The 24,299-nt window shown below is 39.3% G+C and overlaps 1 protein-coding gene across 2 annotated transcripts in view; it reads left to right on the top strand.

Annotated features, from left to right (window-relative positions):
* ZNF451 (zinc finger protein 451) overlaps nt 1-24,299 on the top strand; it is a 42,978-nt gene extending 18,679 nt beyond the window's left edge. Inside the window, exons 9-16 of one of the 2 annotated variants that reach the window (XR_014227647.1) lie at nt 661-808; nt 1,362-3,016; nt 4,132-4,266; nt 8,635-8,765; nt 9,735-9,921; nt 19,563-19,637; nt 21,958-22,115; nt 24,269-24,299. Coding sequence is in view for 1 of the 2 variants with exons in the window: in XM_082306687.1 (XP_082162813.1) it covers nt 661-808; nt 1,362-3,016; nt 4,132-4,266; nt 8,635-8,765; nt 9,735-9,921; nt 19,563-19,637; nt 21,958-22,010 (2,384 nt within the window). In the remaining variant the exon portion in view is untranslated. Of the gene's footprint in view, nt 1-660; nt 809-1,361; nt 3,017-4,131; nt 4,267-8,634; nt 8,766-9,734; nt 9,922-19,562; nt 19,638-21,957; nt 23,238-24,268 lie in introns of those variants that run through there. The other variant, XM_082306687.1, reaches the window with a different exon arrangement.

The raw sequence follows: 24,299 nt of genomic DNA, 5'->3' as shown, positions 1-24,299 counted from the left end.
ACAGAAAATTCAAAGAGAATTTGCCTCCTAAGATGCAGAACATTAACAGCAATATATCGTTCATAAGCCATTTCCCGTTCTCTTTTCAATAGAAAATTTCTTATTCTGCTGGTACCTGGAGTTAGACATGGAGTCTGTACTCGGAACAACAGAAAGTCCTGCACCTAAAAATTTAAGGACAATTAACAATGAGGATGGGAAAGAGAGAGATGGTCAGAGTATGTGGGAACTTGTTAAACGAATTGCATACGTTTTTCTTTTTTTTTAAACACACTATGGCTTTAAGCAAAAGTGTATGTAGTAAGAGTAGACAGGTGGTGATAGCTGGAGAGGAAGAAGGTCAATAAGAACCTCCCTAAGAGAGATATCTGGCCTGACCTTGTAGAAGGAGGAAAAGGGAAGTAGAGTCAGTCACCGAGTATGAAAAAGCAAGATGTCAAACAGATTCTGGTATGAGATTGTTACAGAATTTTAAAAAATTAATGCAGTTTTACTTAAAGCTTCCATTGCACAGTTACTGTGACTTAGCTGACACACAGTAACTTGCTTTCTGAACCCTGTGACAAATGAATACAATTGTAACGATGTCATCTGAGAGCTGAAACACTATGAAAGAACTCTTTAACGTGTGGTTGCACTTTCTGCCATTCCATGTTATAGATGACATGAAGGCTGGCCTTCCTCTACCTTTCCCATCCTATGCAAAGAACCTTCTGATATCTCTGTGCAAAGAGGTCCCCTTCCAAGTGAAGTGTATATCCTGCTACCAGATATTACGCTCGCATATGGAATTAACGGCTCATTTCAGGTTTGTCTTTGTAATGTGAATGTCCATAGATCGATAACAGATAGGCAGATGTGTTCTTAGTGGTGCTAGTGGACTTCAGGTCATCTAGGACCATCTGAATGTTGACTTCCTGAGTAAACTATCAAAAAAACCTGCTCCCTTTCCATGTCTTTTACCCTGCCTTACCCCACATAATCCATTGCAGAATGCTGACCAATGTCTGTATCCTTTTTGTTACTTTCTGTAACAGAACAACAGAACTTGGTCTCTGCTCCGCTATTTCTAAGTTGGCAGCATTTGATTTCTAAAATTTACTGAGTCAACAACACAAGCGTCAATCTAAGTGCTAGTTTTGGAAATTAGCACCTAATTCTCTGTAAAGTGCAGAGACTAGATAGGCGTTGCATTTTATTGTTGACAAGCTAGTAGGTGAGTTAAAGTATATGGAGGACACTGTTTCTATGCACTAATTGCTGTAGCTACTAGGTGATATTTCAAAGTACATCTGAAAGTTTATAAATGTTTCAGGTTATGATACAACCTCTCTATTTTTTTTTTTTTTAATCCGTTCTAGAACACGTTGTCGTAATTCTGGGCCTGTGGCACTGTCCAAGAAGAGCATCTCCCAAGTTGCAGAGATATTTAAAACAAAAGGTCACTGTGAGAACTGTGATAAACTGTTTGCTGATAAGAATCAGATCACCCAGCATAAACAAACCACTCAACATAACGTTAAAGTTCTTACTACAATGGAAGAGTCCATCTTGATGTTCTGTCATATCAATGGAAAAAATAAAAACCAGTCTCATTTGTGCCAAACTGTGGATCGGTCAAGACCACTGCTTAAAAGACATTTGACTTCGAATGAGTCTACCAGTGAAAGGGGCTCTACTCCTCCAAAACAGAAGAGCGATTTAAAAGATAAAAATGAAGATCGTGTAACAAACCAAAGTCAAGGTAGTGCTTCCAAAGTAAAAGCCTGGTTTTGTGAATGCCTTCAAAAGTTTTTTACAGAAGAGTCAGTAGAAAAGCACATTTTATCAGCAAATAGGATCTGTCACAAGTGTGCTGTGTGTGGAAAGCTTGCTGAAAATTCAAGCATTATCCGCCTGCATATGAGTCGATTCCATGGGGGAGCACACTTGACTAATTTTCTTCTCTGGTGCAGAGCATGCTCTGTAGATCTTCTCAGAGAAGAGGATATTATGGGACATGTGACTGAATTTCATGGTGGACATAGTTACTATTATGAGCAAGAAGCTCTAGAAGATGAACCTATGCCATCTGCTTCTGATACAGCATGCGTTTCTGCAAGTGAAAAGAAAGACTGCATTCCTAGTCCTGTGGAACTCTCCCCTGAAAAAAGTCCTGTTCTGGGAAAATGGCAATGCCGCATTTGTGAGGAGATGTTTGAATCTGAAGAGAGCGTTAAACAACATTGCATGTCCTTAGAAAGCCATGCATTTCACAGATATTGCTGTGGCTTATGCAGAAATCACTTTCGGAAAGTAGGAACGCTACAGCGACACTTCCAAGAGCATCATAACCAGGAGATGCAAACTAAATACTTCTGTGGCCTTTGCGGTAATCTCTTCTTCGACACAGAAGAAGAATTTCTAATCCATTATAAGGAGATTCATAGCATGGACTATGCATTTGTGCCTGAGCAGATGGAAGTATCAATAAAAAAAGAGGAGGACTTCCTCCCAGTAGAAAAAGGAGATTGTTTAACCTGTGGTTGCCGGACAAATTATGTCTCCAGAATAAACAGGAGGAACGATTATGTGAATTGTCAGAAAGCCATGCTACAAAAAGGAAACTTATGGTTTCGATGCTGCTTCTGTTCTGCAACTGCACAGAATTTTGCTGATTTGAACACCCATCTCAACAGTCACACGTCAGTGAAACAAAAGGAAGAGATGTATGTTGTTAGATGTGCTGCGTGCAACAAAAACTTTGACAGTCTTCAAAGCGCGCATCAGCACTATCACATGAAACACTGCTTCTTGCAGAAACCTAATATATCAAGTCTTGCATCAGCATCGGAAAATACAGTATTCAAGTTCACAGCAAGTGGGTCTTGTGTGGACAGAAAACCACACAAGCTAAAATTTCAACCATCTCCATCCAAGAATCGGGAAAGACCACAGTCATCTCCTCTGCAGGGACCAATACAGGGAAAGAAAGAAAAAAAAGAGAACTCGGCATATTCTGAAGAACCTGGTGAAGGTTTGTAGAAATTTTTTTTAACATTAGAAAAATATTGTTGTCTTTAACACACTCTGTTTCCATGTCGGTACAAGTATGTAGCATACCATTTGCCTACATCCAGTCTATAAATCAGCTCAGAATTTAATATTTGTTATTTCTTAAAGCGGCATTTTGAATTCTTGGTATTTGAGTTTCTAGAACTTGGACTCAACAATTTATTGCTATATGCTGTATGCATGAAATCTTTAAAAAACAAAAAGTAGGCAGATGTGAGAATCCTGGGACTGAAACATTTAATTTTCAAATTAGTTGGTAGCATAATGTGGTGTTAAAAGGAAGGAGACAATCGAGGACCCCAAATAAAGATCTAACTCTTAGAAATGTAAAAATGGTCTATAATATACACACACGTTCAAGAGAAACTTGTCTTCTTTGTATGTATAAATATTTATGAGCCTGGTAGTGCTTTCTGTGTGGGGAGTCCTATTATAACACAGTTTCCTTAGCTTGCCAAAAAATAATTTCAGCTGAGAATTTATATTCTTAGTATGTATTACATGTTTTTGCCTTGTGCATGCAAATATTTTTTTTTTTTGGAAGTTTGTGTCACTTCCAAGAATGATATCAAGAATGCTGAAGGTGTACCTTGTGTTGAAAAATTGGAAGTGTTTTTAATTACTCATGGTGTCATAATGCTTTTGATTAAGAGGTTGACATTTGTGTTGGATATACAGCAAAAATTATGTCTCTGAACATTTTATGTGCTTTTATGCATGTAAGCAATTAAATGTCATGGAGGCTTCCTGTAGTAGGGGGTGCACAGTTGAATATTAAGTGGACTGTTAAAATGTCTCCGTGCAGGACAACAGCTTTCTGTGCCTACCACAAAAATATCCATCTCTACACCATTGTACAGCTAGACACTACTTTCTTTTGTCCAATTTGTGCATTACTAAATGCTACTTCCGTTGATTTAAAAACAATGCAATCGCCAAATAGGATCATGTTTTGTAACTTTCAGCTTATAGAACAGTTGAATACATGAATTTTCAAAAGCATATGTTAAGTTGATGTATGTTGGTTGACCAGAAAGTCAGGTGAACTTTAAATGCGTCCTTTTTATCCCATTGAAGATGGTGAACTTCCTGATCTTGACTACCTGAGTACCATGACTCACATTGTGTTGGTGGATCTGGACAACTGGGGAAGCTTATTCACGCAGCTGCCAGCTAACCTGAACCAAGGGACATTTATCTGGGGCTTTCAAGGTAAAAAGTGGTTGAAGGAAATAGGAAGAGAAGATTAACAAGTCTACACAAATACTTGAGTAGAGATTCTTTGAATCCGAGAGAATGAAAAGCAGGAACAAGCAGCCACTAGGGCTTCTTAAGTCACGCTATCACAAGCACCATGTAATATAAGTGTTCTTGAACTTTTCTAACTCAGTCTTAACCTCCTCTGCTCTTGTTATTCCTTGTAGAATATTGTTCCAGAATTGCTGAACAGTTTAGGAGTCTTTCTGGCTTCCCTGCTGAACTTACTTAGGCTGTATCATACTAGGTTTTCTTCATTATCAGGACAGCCATAATACTCTGAGATTATTTTCTTTCAAACTCCCAAGTCCTTGTTGTAATGTTCTTTTTCTTTTTCGTTCCAAAAGGCATGATTTTACATTCTTGTACTTGAATTTTGTTCTGTCTCTGGCTTGCTCCTTAAGGATGTCCTTGGTCATCCTGTACATCAATAGGTGTATCTCACATCTGGAAGATACTAGTAGTGGTACAGGGTGATTGATGGAACTCATGTTGTTATGGGTTTGTAAGAAAACTTTTTGCAAAGTTTACCAATAGCATCCCTTTAGCTTGATACTTTTCCTTACCTGACTATTCTTGAACCAACTTCTTGTCCACCTCATGCTTTTTCTGCTGGTTTTCTCTGTACCTGCTTTTATAATTATTTCGCCTGTGGTACACTGAATACTTCAGTAAAGTCTAGATAAGGGATAGCTTCAAAATATTTATTGCCTGAAACATAGGCATCATCTTAACAGACTTGTAGGAATTCTCAGGTGTGTTTTACACTTAGTAAACACCACTGCACTGCACTTCTTAATGTTCTTGATTATCTCTTCCTTTAGAAGACAATCACGAACACCCTGAAAGCTGAGAGTTTTCATGCCGCTGAGGTTGGACAGAAAGGCCTGTTGTTGCATGAATCACTACTTCCCCCTGCCCCCCCTTAGAAATAGGTATTCCAGTTAGCTGATGAAGGCAGAGCAAGTATGTCTGTGAGTGTAAAGCGTAAGTCCTTCAAACAGTCAGCTGTGCTCCTGGACCTATAGCCTAACCTGGTTGTTAGGAGTTCTGGGAATGAATCCCCTGGTCTTCTCTGTTAAAGCAGGCTACACTCCTGAGTTTTGTGTTGTGCTCAGGCATTACTTCTGTATCATTGCCTGTATTGTCATTACCTAGCCTTTGGCCTCTCTGTACAGTAATAGTATTCTTGCACATGCACACATACGTACACAAAGCCACAGAAAATAGTGATTTTGAGGGTTTAGATCATACTTAATCATCCTGGATTTCTATTTCATCCTTTTCTATATGGCGGAACAACCTGTTGTTTGTTCTTACTATCTTTTGTGAAGCTTTGCCCAGCTTGATTTCTGGTCCAATTTCACTTCACCTCTGTACTCCTTGACTTCTACGGTGATTTGGGGTTTGGTTGTGGTTTTTAATTGCTGAAGGTTTGTTGTTTGTTTCTATAGTTATCCAATCCACTTGGCCTCGGAAAAACTTTTTTTTTTTCTTTTTCTACAGTTATCCAATCCACTTGGCCTCGGAAAAACTTTTTTTTTTTCTTTTTCTACAGATAAAAATAAGAAACTATTAGGAACCTGACTTGAAGAAGTGTCAGGCGTGTTTGACATCTAAAGTCCAAAGCTACTTTGTCTGGGTTTTGTAAAGAATTACTTAGCAAAGAATAATTTTTCACAGTTATGTCAAACTTTCCCCATTTGAATTCAGACACTTGCTTTCAGTCGTACTTTGTATTTAATTTACTCAAAACTGGTTTGTCATTAATTGACCCAAGCTTGTTTGTTATGACAGGGTCTTCTGTGCCATTACTATTTTTCCAAGGTTAAAATGCGCTACTTTGATTCAGTAAGAAAAAATTGATTAAACCCAGGAATGTCTGAACTGTATTGTTGTCAGAAATGTCTCTTCTTTGACCTACCTAAGAAAGAGAAATAATCCGTAGTACAGTCTTAGTGATACTAATCTGTTGTTAGGAACCTCTATTAATACGATAATCTTACCCAAAGGTACCTCTGTGCTAGCTAAGACACTGTGCTCAGGGATGTTCCAGACACGGGCACCTGCTGGCACAGCCCAGCCCATGTCAGTGCCACTCAATTTTTTGCTTCCCAAACAGGGTTGCTGCATGCAGGCTGCCTCGTGGGAATGGCCCCTGGAGCACTTTAACTCTTCGGCGTGGGTTTTTCAGTTCATGGTGATTAAAATGGGCCATATTCATATCAGAGAACACTTTAGCAGTTTAATAGTGTCAACTGTATTGTTACAGAGCCTGGGAGCACCAAGGCTCCTGAGCACATCTGGATTTATTGTTGTAGGTGCCCTCTCATGGTTTACAGAGTTATTTGATGCATGCTATTCTTGTTTGTTTAGCCTGTGAAAATATAGCAACATTGCTATCTCTTCTGATTTTTTTCTGCATTTCCCAAACAATGTTTCTGATTTTTTTATTATTATTATTTTTATATGATACTTTTGCATTATTTCTGTTATTCCTACTGCTAATACAGCCTTAGCGTTGCTTTGAGTTCCTCCATTGTATTGCCCAGGCTCTGTATTGTTTCTGTTTTCAGATATTCCGTTGTCCTTCACCCATTTGTGGTCCAGCTCTGCCAGAGTAAATACAATTCTGTCATTGTTTTCAGCTGTCCTGGTCAAATGTTTATGTTGTACATTTATGTAGCCAAAAGCCACAGTTGGTGATTACAAGTCTTTCACAAATAGCAGTGATCAAGGCTGTCACAACAGAAGAGAATGACTTGCAAACACCATTTTTCTCATAGACGGATATCCCTAAATCTTCTCTGTGTAGTCTGTTACTAGATCTTTGAGCTTTGAGATAATTTTTTATACCCTCTTATAGCTATTAGGCTGAAAAAGAGAAAGAAAGGAGAAAAAAAAAAAAAACAACCCCAAACAACAAAACCAAAACCCTGGAGAAATCTACAAATCTACTTAAGATTGCTTCTATTTCTTTGTCAGCCTGGGGATGGGTAGGCTGGAATACACAATCCTCTCTACCCTGGTTACTTGGGCCTTAGTTTCACATGTCCTCATATGAAGTGCCATCGATGACTGCTTTCACTTTCCATTCGAAATCCTTTCTTGCATTCAGCCACTCTATCATCTGGCAGATAAAGCAACATTTTTTCCTCCCCATTGCAGACCCATTATTTCTTAGCAATTGGGAATGTAATGAAATTCTTATTCACTCCCTTCAAATTGTCCTTCCATTTGTTTGTCTTTTTATGTTGCCATAGTAACTGCAAGCTCCTCTGTTTTTCCCTCTCTTCTAGAGAGACTTGCTGCTGCTCCTTTCCTTTCCCTTGCAACCTGTTTCAGCCTGGTATTCTTTTATCTATAGCAGGCCTGTTACTCAGCTCATCTCTATTATCCAACTATTTTCTCAGCCACTAACTACATTTTAGGATACTGTTGAGAAAATTCCTGCATTTATTCTCCCCCCCCCATGATTGTAGCATCATTGGGGGGGTGTAAACCATGAGAGGGCACCTACAACAATACATCCAGATGTATTGTTGTATACAATACAACAATAAATCCAGATGTGCTCAGGAGCCTTGGTGCTCCCAGGCTCTGTAACAATACAGTTGACACTATTAAACTGCTAAAGTGTTCTCTGATATGAATATGGCCCATTTTAATCACCATGAACTGAAAAACCCACGCCGAAGAGTTAAAGTGCTCCAGGGGCCATTCCCACAATCAATGATGATTGTAGCATCATTTTGCTTATCCTTGACTGCATCCAAGTGTTTGTCAGGACTCTAGCATTTGTTTCAGCTGTCGCTCCAGTTCTTGGATCTTCTTTTTAAAGAGTTCTGACATGTGATGTGTCAGGCAGTTAGTCTATTGGAAATAATCTTGGGCATTAGATTAGTACAGGATTCCTGACGAGAAGCATTTCTGTTACTTGTACTGTGTTCCCAGAGCTCCTCTGCTTCTCCATGTTAACCATAACTGTGCTTAAAACTGGAAAAAAAATACATCTTTGTGTCTAAACACATATGATATCTAGAAGATAAGTTTTTCAGGATTAGAAGAAAAAATCATGCAAAATTGAGTGAAAGGCTTTGTGTAGGATCAGGCTAGCTATTTTTTCTTTTTTTGTTTTCTAACCCAAGAACGAGAGTTCTTTTGGGACTTTGAATATATGTTTATTTTAGCTTTCACATTGGTCAAAATAAATTCTGTCTTTAAAGTGAGATTTATCTTTGCTTTTGCCTTCTTGCATTCTTAATTCATGGTGGCATTTCTGTTTGGTTTTTTTAATCATTATTTTTCTTCTTCACTGTTTAGGAGGACACAGCAACTGGAAACCTCCAGTAGAGTGCAAAATTTACAATTATCTTAAGAGGATTGGATGTTTCTTTCTTCATCCACGTTGTGGTACCCGAAGAGAAGCAGCAGACTTTGCTCTCTGTATTCATGTAAGTTAGTGCACGCTTTCTTGATTGTTGTGTTTTTGTACCCAGAGAAGAGTGGCAGATGATACCTGCTGTTGATGTTAAGCACTAATTACAGATGGGATTCTTAGATTCTCTTCCCGTGACTTCTACATCCACTAGAAAGAATGATAAACTTGTCACTGAATTGAGTGGAGACAGCCTGTTGAGAAGTGATTTATTTCCCCCCCCCCCCCCCCTCCCTTTCTGTAGGAATGAAAAAGTTAACCCAAATGGGACATCAGTCTATTGTGGAGGGGAAGGGGTCCGGTTAGAGAATGAAGAATAAAAAACCCACAATTCTTACAGTTTCTATTTCAAAGAGAAATGTAACTCCTGCCTCTTTCTTCAAGTAGCCCAAATCTAGAGCCACCTTTAAGATGGAGTTGGATGGGTGCCAGTTTCAGAGACCCTGTTGGGCTGACAAAAAGCAGTGCCTCTGTTTGGTAGACCTAGGGCTTTGGCTGGGTTGGGAGAGGTGCAGATGAAGGACAGGAATCTGGGATGCCATGGGGATTCATGTTCCTTAATATAGTGCCTAATCAATTAGATAAAACTACTTGAGAATCTAATTATACGATCTAAGGGTGTTTTGCAACAGTGTTTGTATGTTACGTTACACTTTTTTTATGATTCTTAAAATGCTCTGCACAGATGACTTGTTTTATGTGGAGAAGGTTATGAAATGCTGCTTTTCAGGAATTTGTTCCATACTCCATCTGTACTGTTCTGGTAGCCATTTCCTATAGCTATTGTCATATGTATAGAATAAATGCAGTGTCAAACTGTTGAAATAATACCTTTCACAGTGGTGTAATGTGCATCGGACCATAAAAGCGGAGGTAGGTTGATGTAGAAGGCTTTCCTATGAAAGGTGTCTTACAAAAGCCAGCCAAACCTCACGAGATAAAAACGTGATCTCAGTTTCAACACTTGTCACTTCTTTCCGTACAGGCTGGTCGTCTGGATGAGCACCTGCCCAAGCAAATTCCTTTCACTGTACTTTCTGGAGACAAAAGCTTCCTGGAACTGGAAAGTCAATTTAAGATGACTCAGCGGTCAGCTCGCATCCTAAATCCTCACCACATTGAAGGAGACATGATGTGTGCCTTGTTAAACAGCATTTCAGATACCACAAAAGGTAGAAAGTAAACATTAAACACAATCTTTCCAGTAAACCAATAGTTCTTTCCAATAAAAGAATTGAACGCTTGTGCTGATAACACCAGCTGTTGCTTGATGCTTCTTGTATTGGTATTGTACTGGTATTTCAATGAAATATAGATCAGAAAATCAACTTGCTTGGGGCAAGCTTTGAAACTAGACTTAGGCATTTTATTCAGCATAACAAAGTCTGTCCTCCCTGTATTCTTTATAGGATTTATTCTTCTATAGCAGGCGACAAACTGTTGTTTCACTCTGAAACCCCCTTTCTAGTTAGGGAAGCTGTTTAGAGCACTCTCGTGTGCATATTTGTCAATTGGTACTCAAATCTGCTTTGCTTGATTTGTTCTGGGTCTGAAACAAACATGACCCTGCTAAAGCATCATGATTTCCCAAAATATCTCTGCGTATTTTAACTCTGATTGTCCTCCTGGCCACTTCCAGTCACTTGATATTTGTCTTACTGGCACATGGCTCACATATCTGTTTGGAGGAAAAATGTCAGTGAAAGCTTTTAAGTTCTCTAGAATGCCATATTCTAGTTAATGGCACACTAAAACGGTTGCAATGTTTTTATGTAGGATAATCAAAGAGGTTTGAGGCAGCTCATTTTCACGCGAAGGATACTGGAGCTGAGATGAGTTTTAATACTTGTCAGTATTTTAAAATATCTTGAAGTAAAGTTTTCCTAGAAGACCTGACATTTCTCTGTAGACATGCTATTGCTTTTCCTGGCTGCTTCTTGTGGTTTTGGGGGCTTGTAAATCGAGTGCATATTACAGAAAGTTGTTTCTGAATTAGCCCCAAACTGTTTTCAGAAAAATACACTGCTAGTTTTGATGCAGGTGTATGAGAGCTATTGCATGGTACTGCTGTTCTACCAGGAATACTGAAGTGGAGTGCCAGCACTGAACGGTGAATTGGCATCAATCGATTAAAGGAAGAAAGAAAGATAGGATAATTAAATGGTTTCCTGAAAAAAACGATCTGTGGTGAGCTGGAATTGATTTATGTGCTTCTGATACAGAAAAGGTGCTTATAGAGTTTTCTGGCCACCCCAGGCATTTGCTGGTCTAGATTTTTCAGCTGGATTACGGAGGTGTGATTCCCAGCCAGAAGCAGCCATACCAGTAAAATTTCTTGGTGTAATTAATTACAGAACTGTCACTTGCACTGGTGCAGTTCATTTTGCTCAAGGGGGAAGATGACTTTTCTCCATAGTTATTCATAAAGCTGCACGTTGAATCATTGCATTCCCACTAAGAATGTTTTCTTTGTAGAGTGTATTGCAATTCCTAGATTGATAGATCTCTTCTAATGTAATTATAGCTATAACTATGTATTAATGTGGGAGGCTGGTTTTGCTTTGGGAGCTTTGCATATTTTAGGGAGGAAGAGTTGGAAGAGAGCTGTAACTTGCAAGCAGTCAAGTCAATTTAGCTGTAGGGGCCTCCCTTTCTTGTACAGTTTGTTGTGTGACTTAACGACACGAGGCGGTGAGGAGAGGGGAATGACTGTTTTGCTATGTAAGGGTACTATAGCTCCCTGCCTGGGTAGTTTTGCTAGTATAGCTTTAATCACCGGGATATACTGGCTCAGAGGTGATGACATTGATCTAACCGTTTTCTGTGTATAAATTATACTCCAGTATTTTTCTTTATATTGCTCTTGCTTTCAGAAGTTTCCCAATCTAACTGTTCTTTCAATGTCATTTACTATGTTAATATTTAATTTGCTCTTATGGTGATGGGCTCTGTTGAGAGGCCCCAAACCTTAACTTGCTGGCTGGCTAATTGTTGTGCATCCCACTTAAGTTATGCATGTGGTCATGTTATTAAAAACAAACAAAACCAAACAAACAAAAAACCAAAACAAAAAATGCAAACAGAATTTTGAGCCAGGAAAGTGATGGAATCACACATGAGTCCTTTGGCTGTTGGCATTCCCTGGCAAACTTGTAAGGAACAGAATTGTCTCGAGCCATCCTTGGTCCCTTTCTCCAGTCAGTGTCAGCCAGGGGGACCCAGATAGTGAGAGCTGCCTTTGTCTCCTGTTCCTGTACTAAAACAGGACATTAGAAAATTCATTTTTGATAATAGGCTGATGTTCGCTATGTAGTGGGATGCTGTCATTACCAAGAGTCTATAAAGTTTTTTTTAAAAAGATAAAGCCACCACAGAATACATACTTCACTGTGTGGCTGCATACTTCACTGTGTGGCTCAGCAGCATGAGCAAGCATTTGCAAGTCTTAGTGTGGCAAGGCCAGTATCGGAGGGCTGAGACAGAAAGTCGTGCAAGGTATCATAGGCTGGTATAACCTGTTGTCCTGTTACAGAAATGCAGATGAATGTAAGGAAATATAAACAAGAATTGCTTGCTTTGTGACTTTCCCAAGCCTATAGCTATTATTCTGGAGGGAGAAATAAGCAAGAAACGGTTACCACAGAGAACTGTGTTGAAAAATGTAAGACATTTGTTGGTAGTGGATGAGCTTCAGAATGAAAAAGTTATTTCCCTGAATCACCTTCACAGAGCTGTCATTAGCTTGTAAGCAGTTGGATTGCATTTGGATTGTGGCCGTCTCTGACGGTTGCACCTTGTGAACCATTTTACCTTGTCAGCAGAACTGCAGTGGGAACTGTGGTACGTGCATTCATTTTAAAATAAATAAAAATAAAAGTTCCTGCGTATGTTGCAATAGGGTAACAACTGTATGTTACCTTAGGAGACCACTGGCTGTAGTGGATGCATGAATTTCCTTTCAGGTATGAAAAAAGTGGGCAAGACATTTATTTTTATTTGCTTTCTTCTGCTGCTAAACCTGAGTTCATAAATACAGAAGGTTGGTTGTTTGTTTTTTTTTCCTTTAATGCTGAAGGCACCACACATGATCAGATATTCATGCATATTAATGGAGTGGTTTGAGAAGGGTAGAAGGGAAGAGTTTTCAATGTCTCCCGCTCTAATTCCTTTGCAAAGAAAAGTTTGTAGCATGCTGAAAAAAACCCATCATTCCGTTGTTTATGTCATGACACTTGATATCTAGTCATGACAGTACTGCTACAGCTTATACTTTTAATGATTGCTGGACAATGTTGAGGGCAAGCTGATGGTAGGTTAGGGGTCATCGTACCCATCCTGATACTGACAGGAATGCCACAACTTCTTGGTTGACAAAAGTGATTTTTGTGTGAGTTAACTGTATTTCTCAGTCATATTCAAATGAGCTCTTAAGTAAAACAGACTTTTTTAGTAAGAGGACCAAATTTTTTTTGAGTATTTCTTCTCCTTTCTTTTAAAGAGCCAGGCTGTCTTCATGAGACTGTCAAAATCAATGGTGTAGCGATGTACTGTGTTGCCTGCCAAATAGCCACTGCACCTCTTTCACTGACCCATAAGGTTCGTTTCCACTGTGCTCAAGTGGAGTTGTCAGTCTGCTACTATTGTCCAAAGTGTTTAAATACTACTGAATGCAGCTTCTATGAGAGTTTATATTTGGGAGAGCAGGATTTCAGTTCATTTTCATGAATGCTGCTAAGCTTCCTAGCTCCCACTATCCCAAAAAGCTTTTGGGTTACATACAGCCAACAAAAGAATTTAAGAGGAATTAAGAATTAATTTACGGAAGATGTTGAGAATAATTGCTTGCCTTCTCAGTAGTCAAGTTTTTGTGGGTGTTGAGATACGATATGAATATCACATCTGACCCCAGTCTCTGCTTTTTCCGAACCTTCAGTTAACACACACTGCAAATGACCAAAGATAGGTCACAGCCTCCAGCCCTCACCATCCAAAGAGACTGAATGTGAAGGGCATGAGCAACTGCAGTGTGATGCACCTTGAATGAATGATAGTTGCTCTAGTAAGCATCTGTTCTTTTATTTACACTGTTATTACGGTGGCCACAGCCTATTGCAGTAGGAAGTGATAAGAAAGTCACCCTTGAGTTGTAACCTTGTGTTTAGCTACAACAGGAAGTTATTATTGGCTTTGGTATGTCAGTGGCATCTCTTGTGTGCATCTTTGGATGTATGTATACGCCCTAGGGAGAAAGCAATACATTAAGACCTAAGATAATGAGTCTGAACAAGAATTGTAGCCAAGTGGATGAACTGGGAAGACCTCACCACACAGATCATACCAAAAAAATCTTCAAGGTTTAGTTTAATCTGGTTGTGAATTTTAGAGAGGTGTCTAAGACGAAGATTAAATGAAAATCTGAGTAACCATCACGGTATTGGCCACAGTTTCAAAAAAAAAAAAAAAACCAACCAAACAAACAAACAAACCGCAATTGTAGGAGGATGGGGGATGGAAAGCCTTATTTTTAGTCATGCTACACTTGAATGAACAGATGAATGAGCATCTGTAGGGGGAGATATATAGAGTGAAGCTTTGGTTTGCATGGAGGAAGAGAGGTCTTGTGTATTTGTGCACCCTCAGTAGGGAGTAGCTGTACTTGCATTTACAGCTGATGTTACCTTAACGAAGAAATGGAGTTTAGAGCAGTAAGTACTGGGGAGGAGTATGTGGGGAGGATCCTTCAGGGACATGTTGGAGAAGGAATAAAGGAAAGGATTCTGGAAGCCAAGGAACACTGTTTTAAAGGCAGCATGATCACACATACCGAACATGATTGCTAACAAAGGTAAGGATGGGGTACTGATACTAAGTTTTTCGCTAAGTAGTTACTAGAATTCCAAATGAGGTAACTTTAATGGTATCCTTAAGGTAAGGTAGCACTAAAACTTCAGACATCAACTGTAAAAGGAAAAGGGTCAGTGGTTGGAGAGACAGTGAGTTAAGTGTGATATGAATGTCATTGTATGTTGGGGTAGTAAAGAGGCAGATGAGATGGGGAGTTACTGAAAAGACTAAGAGAAGGAGCATTGTAGGAGAGAGAAGTGAAGGTAAGGTGTGAGACTTCACAACATGTGAAGTAGTCAGGAGGTGCGTTAAGAAGTTGTGTGGCAATGGAGGAGGACTAAGGCCAGGAAAGGGAAACTGAGTCTCTGGTGAGACAGAGGAACTGGTAAACCTGATGGAAATTATTAAGGGAATGGTGGTAACTAGGGAGGTTGCAAGAGAAGAGGGTCAGATATAGGGGGGCGAATTATGCTGAGGCATGTGGGCAGCCAGTACAAATTCAAGTTGTGGCGCTTCAATGTCAGGACAGTGGGTGGCGCTTGCATTCTGTGAAAGTTCACCGGTCTCTTCCCAGAATAGGTTTCTAGGAGAGACTCATGAAATGTCAAAAAATCACTACATTTGCTCCTATCTATAGGGTTGATCTTTCTGAGCTCTATATCCATCTAGAATTTGCTTTCCTGTTTTTTGGGGGCTTTTGGGGTTTGTTTGTTTGTTTGTTTTTTGTTCTTCCAGCAGGAATTTGGAAATACGTGAGGACAATAGTGAGCAGTAGGATTTCTTTGAGAGAATAGGTATGGTCAGAGTTTCTTAGCTGTTGTTTATTTAACAAAAGGTACTAGAGAAGAGTCCATATCTTAAGATCTCTTGGCTGAGAAACTGAGCAATTGCTTTCTCTCTGACCCCAGAGGAGCTGGGAACTACAGAATGTGCTAAGCATTTTAACAAGAGAGACAAGATATGCCTCATTTCTCCAAATTAAAACATTCTCATTTACTCTCCATCATCAGAAGATGCCAGCAGTACCACAAGTATACGCTCATGAAGTGTGGGCTGGATGAGCAAACTGTGAGGTGGACTGAAAACTGGCTGAATGGCCAGACCCAGAACATGGTGATCAGTGAAGTCCAGTTGGAGGCCAGCAACCAGCAGTGTACCCCAGGGGTCAGTACTGGGTCCAGTCCTGTTTGTCTTCATTAATGACTTAGATGGTGGGGCAGAGTGTACCCTCAGCAGGTTTGCTGATGACACAAAGCTGGGAGTGGCAGCTGATACACCAGGGGGTTGTGCTGCCATCCAGAGGAACCTTGACGGGGGAGAAATGGGCTGACAGGAACCTCATGAAGTTCAACAAAGAGAAGTGCAAAGTCCTGCACCCGGGGAGGAACAACCCCAAGCACCAATATATGCTGACCAGGGGTCAACCAGCTGGAAAACAGCTTTGCAGAAAAGGACCTGGGGGTCCTGGTAGACACCAAGTTGACCACAAGCCAGCAATGGGCTCTCATGGTTAAGAAGGTCGACGGCACCCTGGGCTGCATTAGGAGGACTGTTGCTAGCAGGTTCAGGGAGGTGGTCCTTTCCCTCTACTCAGCACTGGTAAGGCCATAACTGTCAAGTTCTGAGCTCCCCAGTACAGTATCTCTTTGGTAATATTCAAGAGCCATCTGGAGATAGTCCTGGGCAGCGGGCTCTAGGTGACATTGCTTGAGCAGGGGGGCTGGATAAGATGACCTCGAGAGGTCCCTTCCAACCTCAGCCAGTCTGTGATATTTGCATGGAGTATATTCTTAACTGGAATCCAAGACCTCCTGGAGAGCAGAGTTCAGTCACAGGGTACAGACACGCTACGAGCAACATGAGGTCAAGCACAATGACCTGTCCCATGTGGAAAAGCAGCCTGCTCTCTTCTGACTTGAAAATGCATCTGTTCAATCAGTTGGCCTTTCTTTCTCTTTAGTTGACAAGTGATGAGTTCCACACTAAGAGTTCTTGCTGTCTAGCCCCTAAAGGAAGCCTCGTTCCTGCCCCTACCCCCTTATTTGTTGGAGTATTTCTGCCTAGGATTTTTGCCTGGAGATGGCTTTTCTTCTGGTACAGTGTTATTCCTGATTCTCATAGAGTCATATCAGAACATCTTAAAATTCTCATCTTTACTGCTTTTGTGCCTTTAGTCTGTGCTCTGTGTAGGTTTGGGGAGGGTGGAGGCAGGGGGGGACGCTGAGGACAAGCATAACCATGTTTTTGTTTTTGGATAAGGAAAGCCTCATTATAATTTGAGATACGGACAAGTCTTTGTGTCAAAAGCTCCTAAATAAGATTTGACTCTTTGCTAGCCTCTTAACGGGTTAACTTGTACCAACTCAAAAATTTTGGAGAATCCAGCAACTGCCTTCATGGGAAGTTGAATGTACATTAATACAGTTAGGTAGAGGGGAGAGGAGTCTTGCAAATAATGACCAGTGAAGGCAGAGTGTAGCTCAGGAGACTTCTTTAATGTGCTTCATGACCACATTTGACTCCGAGCTGATTTTTTTTTTATTTTTCCCCTCAAACTAATGGAAGATCAGTACTAAATGTTTTCAAGTTTCATAGTTTCTGGCAGTGGAATGGTGTTTCTTCAACTATGCTTTAAGCAAACCTGTGCTCTGTGATGTTATAACTATCAGGTTGTATTTAGTTAGTGCGTATCAGGTGCAGTGATAAATCATGAGGCAGGCAGCTTGTTTTAAAATGTTTCAATGTTTTGCATGCCAGTTTGCATATACCTCTGTTCCAATATGAATGTGTACCCTGTGTTATTACAGCGGTGTAATTAAGGTGGTGAGACTAACAAAACATTTCGGCAAGATGAGGCCTGCATTAATACATAGGATGAATCCTAGACTTTTTCTTAATGAACTAAAATAATAATTCTATCTACAAATCCTGTTTTAGCATTCATAACTGTCCTAATTGACAGTAAAGTCAACTTAGCTGCCAATCTGCTATATTCTGAAAAATGAGTGTCAGGTTAGCCGGTTGCCTGGGTCGAGGGAGCCGGGAGTAAGCAGGAAAGTGCTGTCCTCGAACAGCGTGTCAGTGGGTTGCCATCATGGCTGCTTCTGTGGTAAATGCTAACTGACACTATAACCTGTTCCAGGAAAGTTGACTTCTTTAGATCATATCTGAAAGAAACTGCTGAATTTCTGAGTACTCCGATCCTCTGCTGTTTAACCATCTATGCAAGATGCCAATCAGAAGAATATTGCTTTCCTGTTTGCCAGCATCTTCTGTCAAGTTGCCTAAAAAAACCCACAAAACTTCAGGAAAGTGCCCCTAATGCATTTTTATTTGAAATGGAAGAAAACCAGAGGTTCCCTTCTACTATACCTTATTACTTACTGCTCTCAAGATCTCAATTCTTTCATTATACTTACACCAACAAATTAGTTAGGGAGTGATTGCTTCAACTGTTACACCTCTAATGGGTACAAAACTTTTTAGAGCAGTCTGAGATGTCTTCTGGGCTGGAAGAGTAAAAGGAGGGTTAATGAGGGAGAAGCCACTTGTGCAAAACCTTTTCATTGCTTTTTTTCTTCCCTTTTGTAAGTGGTTGTAATGACATTTGTTTGGGTTATGTGGATTTTTCTTTCTTTTGCTTTGTTTGCTTTGGAAGATCATGTAAAAAATAGTCTCTCTTCTGCCCAGAGATAGTAGGCAGCTCCAAAAAGGATTCATAGTAGGTCTGCCAAGTGACTGAAGAAGGACCATTTTAACTGCAATGTGTATCCAACTATTTCTGGCATCTTTGTGGGCTCCTGATCTCTGTTTGATACCAGCTGTTGGAGTTTGTATTCCTGGAATTAGGAAAGTCAGCAATGTTGTTGTTCAAACAAGGTATATGTGTCAGAGGTTTGAAAACCGATTTTAGAAAGTGTACCTGTCTCTTTGAATACCTTCCTTGGGTCATTTAAAATGCCAGAAGTCACACAGTCAGTAAATTAGATATCCATATCGAAATGTTCTTTGCCGGTAAACGTAATCAGAAGTACACTGGTGTACTAATAAATGTGATGACTTCAAGGGAAGTGCTTCTGTGGGTGTGACCGTAGGAGACCTAGTCGATTGCGAATACTGTAAGACTTTATTACAGAGACCATCTCCCAAAATAGCAATAGCCTGTAGCAGGAGAATGAATACATAATGTGACTCATCGACTTGTTTATTTTTTAACCTGTAGATTACTGAGACTGTTTAAAGCAAATAAAAAAACAAAAGAAAACACTTTAGGTACACCAATCCCTACTAGACACTTCAAAATGGAGCTGTCATTCCGGAGCTGGAAACCAGCCTCATGAAGAGCATTATTTAGAAAGGGAAAGGTGGTGGAGTTTTGGCTGGGCTTGGCTATGATGAGTTAGCAGATTAAACTAAGTGTATCAACTTTTTTCTTCTGTGAGACTTGAACAACATCTGCTGAATTGTACTGCTCAGTTGAGGTATAGCACTCCATTGTTCAAATGGAGCATTTAGGCAACAAAATACGGCTAAGATCATACGTAGGCAGAGACACGCTATAGCACTTCTTCCCATAATTAAATCCTTGATTCATTTTGTAGAAAGTGAGTAACGTCTTTTTTTTTAATAACTAAGTATTACAAAAAAGCAAATGCAGTAGACATTAACAGTAGCTTCTGCACCTATTATTTCTTGTTACTGCTTTAAAATAATATAAAATTGAAGCAGTCTGCGTCTAGATTTTGGGGATAAAGGGAAGAAGGTAAAAATATATAAAAATAACTGTCTCTTGAGTTACTGTCTTGAACTACCACTATAATGTATTTTTATCTTGATTTTCAGATCATAACAAGTGTATTTCTTCAAATCCAACCTGCAATGTTGTTACAGTAAGAGAAATGCAAGAGGGGACTTAACTTTTTTTTTATTAGAAACAACGTGTAATTTATGTTTCATTTGTGCATTTAAGGTTCAGATAGTGAAGAGGATGAAGATATCAAACTAACAATGAAGAGGAGCTTAGAAGAAACAAAGAAACAGGAAGGTCTGTTAACTTTTACTTTTCTGTGTTCAGGAGTGCTATTAATTATGGAAGATACAGAAACTAAACTTAGAATCAGTTTTACAGCAAGTGACCTCTTAGGAATACTCTCTAAAATATGCTGGGCAATCTTGAGTAGTTAAGAACACTGTGATGAGTTATAAATAAAAAATAATTTCCTAACCTGAAAAGTATGCCAGCAGACTTAAAATCTATTTTATCTGTGTACCACAGGGTATTGTGCAATTAAAGACTTGACTGAGCTCACTTTGTACCAGTTTAAGATGACTCTGTTGACTCAGAGTAGAACTACTGACTAAATAGTTGAATTTCTGAATAAATAGTTCAAAATTAGGCGTTATATCTCAACAAAGCACTCTGCTCTCCTAAAAGATTTATACACGAGTTTGAATCGGCAGTACAGCTGTCTGCTCTACATTGTATCTTACCTTATTTGAAATTGTTTTCATCCTTTTTGCTGTTGTGCTTAGTGGTGGTGTTCGTACAACATAGTCATTAATGTTTGGTGACGGACTACAGTGCACTTTGAAAATAATTTATTGTTTAAAAGCTTGACTCTACTCTTCCACCTGATGGAAATAAAACTAACTAAAAAAAAAAAAAATCAATAAATAATTTGCACAAGGTCAGTGATAAAACTGATAACTGAATCTTATATTCCCAGAATTTATTCAGTTATAAATTTACCAACTGTTACTAAATATTTCTAGAGTACTGCGAGTTTGCTGCGCTCAGGTCCCCCTCGCAGTGGGTATTGCCATCAGGGACTGCAGCGGCATTTGGTGCACGCAGGAGGCCCCAGTTCTGATGCTGTGGTGCTGAAGGCATCTGACCTTACGAGGCAGCCTGGCTTCGGCCGTGCACACTGGCTGCCTGCGTGGTTGATGGCAAAGGGAGTGAGGAGGCAAAGGGAGTGAGGAGGCAAAATCAGCCCCAGAAAGGGGTAAAAAGGAAAAAACACTAGTAACTGCTGGAAGAGGAGAAAGCAAAAAGCAAGTGTAGGAGGCAGAAAAAGCTGCTTCAGCAGCTCCAGGGAACAGAGGACAATCCAGGTATCACTGTGGAGCTAACCGCATGCCGTTACCAGCAGAGTCACAGTTTGGACCTTATTCTTGATTCTTGCACGTGCTTTCTGGCTAATGGACAATATATTTTGATGCAAGCAGTTGACTGCAAATGGCTTGCTGCTTTATTTTGGTTTCAAAATTTCTTTTTTGTTTCTGTGACAAAGTAATGTTTTCTTTTCAGAAACTAACATCTCTTTTTATCAGTAGTACCGGATGTTACAGTGAAGTCCAGGTGAATAAATATGGCTCTGCTGACATGACAGAGCATTCATTGATACTATTTCTGTTCCAAATCCAGGCCTTGCATAAAACAGCCCAACAATAATTAAAGTTTTAAAATCTGCTATGTTCATATATATAATCATTCTGTTTCCTTTGTCATAAGAACAGACAGCTTTTTTTATAGGATGAACTCCTCCTAAAGCAGAAGATGAATAATTCAGGAATGACAGTGTGTCTGAAAGTTGCTTTCATTTTTCCAACTATACCATTGGTATTAGTATTTACTGTACATACAAACCTTGTCTAACTTATGATACTTAATTCACTAACCCCAAACAATTAGTGTCCAAACCAACCTAAATGTAATGCAGAAACGGAGTTGCTTTTTTGAGTATTATGAAAGGTGTTTAAGAGAGGTTGTTAACAAGTCAGACGAGTGCAATGCAGTCTTCCCCCCCCACCATCAAAAATGTTACAGCCCCGATCTAGACTATTCTTACTGCTGATGTGACTTTTTCTCTGCTTATGTCTGGCCTTCCTAGTAAGAGCGACAACAATGGTACCAAGTCAGAACGTAGGTACGTAGGTACGGGAGTATCTGTTGATAAGGAACTGGAATGAAAATACTGAAACCTCTCTGCTTGTTTTTTGTGTCTGTCTTTTTCATTTTAATGCTTTATTTATTTTTCTTCGTGCATACACATGGGTTCTAACCTTGGTATTATTTTGACCAGTAAATATGTAGTTATACTCTTAAACTAATCACTGGGCTGCCCCTAGTTAATGCAGTGGAAGGGTGTAGAGGTTGTTCCTATATTTTGAAGTGTTGAAAAGATAGTATAAGACAGAAGGAGGGAAAATACTTTCATTCTGTTTCTCTGCCTTCTTTTTGCAGTCTGCTGGCATGGCCCACGGAAGTAATTTGTTGCTTTATGTAGTAATATTAATGTAGTTGTGTTTATGACTAGTTATCAACCATGGTTTGAGATGATAATTTTTTTTTGTTTATACAGAGGAAGATGCAGAATTGGAAGAAGCTATCAAGAGAAGCCTTGAGGAAATGTAGATGAAGATACTTCTGTACACTAACACCATGTCATCAGAGCTGCTCACAAAAATGGAAGCTTGTTCATCTATTTACAAAGGTTCAGATATACCACTTCAGAAACACGTCTGTATCTTGAATTGTTAGATTTATAATCTGATGTCCTCTGTCATGCTGATGAACAGCTAGAGTTTATGGATATCTGCTGCAATATATTGTGTATGATAAAAATAAATTTTTAAGCCTTTGCATATTCTGTTTCTAATGGGTGATGACGAAGTCTCTCAGTCTAGCTGTATAAGTTGTTGCCTAATTAGTAGGCTGGTCTTACTAGGTATTTTGGGGTTTTTAGTTGTGTTCGGTTTTTTTTAAATTGGTTCTTGTATTTAATTTTTCTGTCACAAAATGTCATTGTCTTTATTTACTTTTTCATGTGGTCTTTGCAACAGATAAAAATAGTAAACTCCAAGTTTCTCAGATTTGCCTAGCTAATCTTGTTATAAAGAGAAGCTTAGATCCCAGGTTTATAAATTGAACATATGGCCGAACTCTTGCCTGTGGCCAGTCTCACCTCATAGACCATAATTTTGTCTACATCCTGTTTGTTATAAATGTCAGAATCGGGACCACAGACTGTACAGTTAGTTTGTTAGCTTTATTTTTATAAATGTATATGTTTTTTCAATAGTAGCATGGTAGAGTGTTGGATTTGATGGCTTAAAGTTTGACGGGTTTGGTTCTTCTCCCTGATCTGAGGCTGGAATAACTTTTTAAGGGATCAGAAGCTAAATAAACTTTCTAGTTCCTGTTCGGAATACATGTGAGAGAATTTAGGCTGTATTATTCTATATACTATCATCTTTGCTCCCTTCTGCTCATGAAGAGGTGGCCTTGGATAAATGAATGTAAATGTGTTACATTATTTTTGTACTGTCCTTATTTTAAGGTGAACAATTATTTCTGTGTTTAAAATTGTTACCTATACCACCTTTCTCAGTTCCTTTGTTTAAAAATACCATGCAAGCTGTCCAGCTTTACCAGCCTATTATACTTAATGATTGCTGTCAATCAGTAAGAAATCTCAATGTAATAAAACGCCAGCTTGATTTTTTTATTATTATTCATTAGCCTGTGAGTTTGCTTCTAACTGCTGTAAATCTAAATATTATGCAAACAAACACTTTTTGTGGAGAGCAAGACAAGGGGAAGACTAGATTTCTCTCACTCTCGATTCCAAAGAGTCAGAATAACTATAGCTGTGTATCATCATGGTTAGAAAAGCTGGAAGACTGGCACTGGTTTATTTCGGATCGTGGTTCTGATATAATTGCCATCTCTGAAACAAATAGAATTAATGAAGAATCTAGTGAGTTGTCTCGGTGCTCATTAGCAATCATACAATTTCAAGAAACTGTTCAAATGCCAGAAAATGGTTTGAACGCTTCCAGTGCATTTGACTCTGCACACCCAAGTGTTGCAGAGTGAACAGCACCTCTTAATGTTTTTCCCTTGTGCCTGCTCTTGTTTTCCCACTGCAAATCTCAGATTAATTGCGCTCCTGTTCAAATCTGGGTGTGTAGCTCATACCGCTGCTGAGGAAGCCCTGTTGTGGAAGCTTTTGAGTTGCCCTTAGCTACTGACTCAAGCTAAACCAGTTCCAGAATTTTTCACCCCAAGTTCTTCTAATAAAGGGTGGAATGAGACAGAAAACAATGTTCATCCTCAAAAACATCTCAGTCCAAGTTATAGAAGCTTTTGGGCAGGTTTTTTTTTTCAGTGCAGACCCTAAAGTTGTAAATTCCTTTCACATGAAAGGGTGTTTCAGATTGAGAAAGTTCTTTGCTTGGCTCAAAAAATGTTTAAAACCTGGGTAGATGGTCTTCTCCAGAGTCTGCTATGTTAGATTTTGATCATGTGCTTTATTCCTCGTAATGTTTTATTCTGTCATAAATGTCAAGTTTGCTTGTACCTGATGAGCCATGACTTAATCGGTTGCATTAAAAAAAAAAATAAGCCACGTGTGCACACACATTCTCTATACTTGGAGCTCCAGTTATTAAACTCATTGTATTGACCTCCTCATCTGCTTACCAAACCAAGTAGCAAATCCCAACCACTGCTGCTATGGCTTTTATAAATCAGCTAAACAGAGTTCTAGTCTCTGTATTCTTTTTATGTTAAAAGTAGTCTCCAGAATTATTGCTGTCTTGAAATTTGTCCTCATTTTCTTTGGTCTCTTTGAGGTTCTCTTAACTCTCTGAATTTTTTTCTTTGTGAAGTTTTCTGCCATCACAGGCTTGTGATACTTCT

This window comes from Platalea leucorodia, assembly GCF_965183815.1.
Source record: "Platalea leucorodia genome assembly, chromosome: 3".
Lineage (NCBI taxonomy): Eukaryota > Metazoa > Chordata > Aves > Pelecaniformes > Threskiornithidae > Platalea > Platalea leucorodia.
This window is presented reverse-complemented; position numbering and strand designations above follow the sequence as displayed.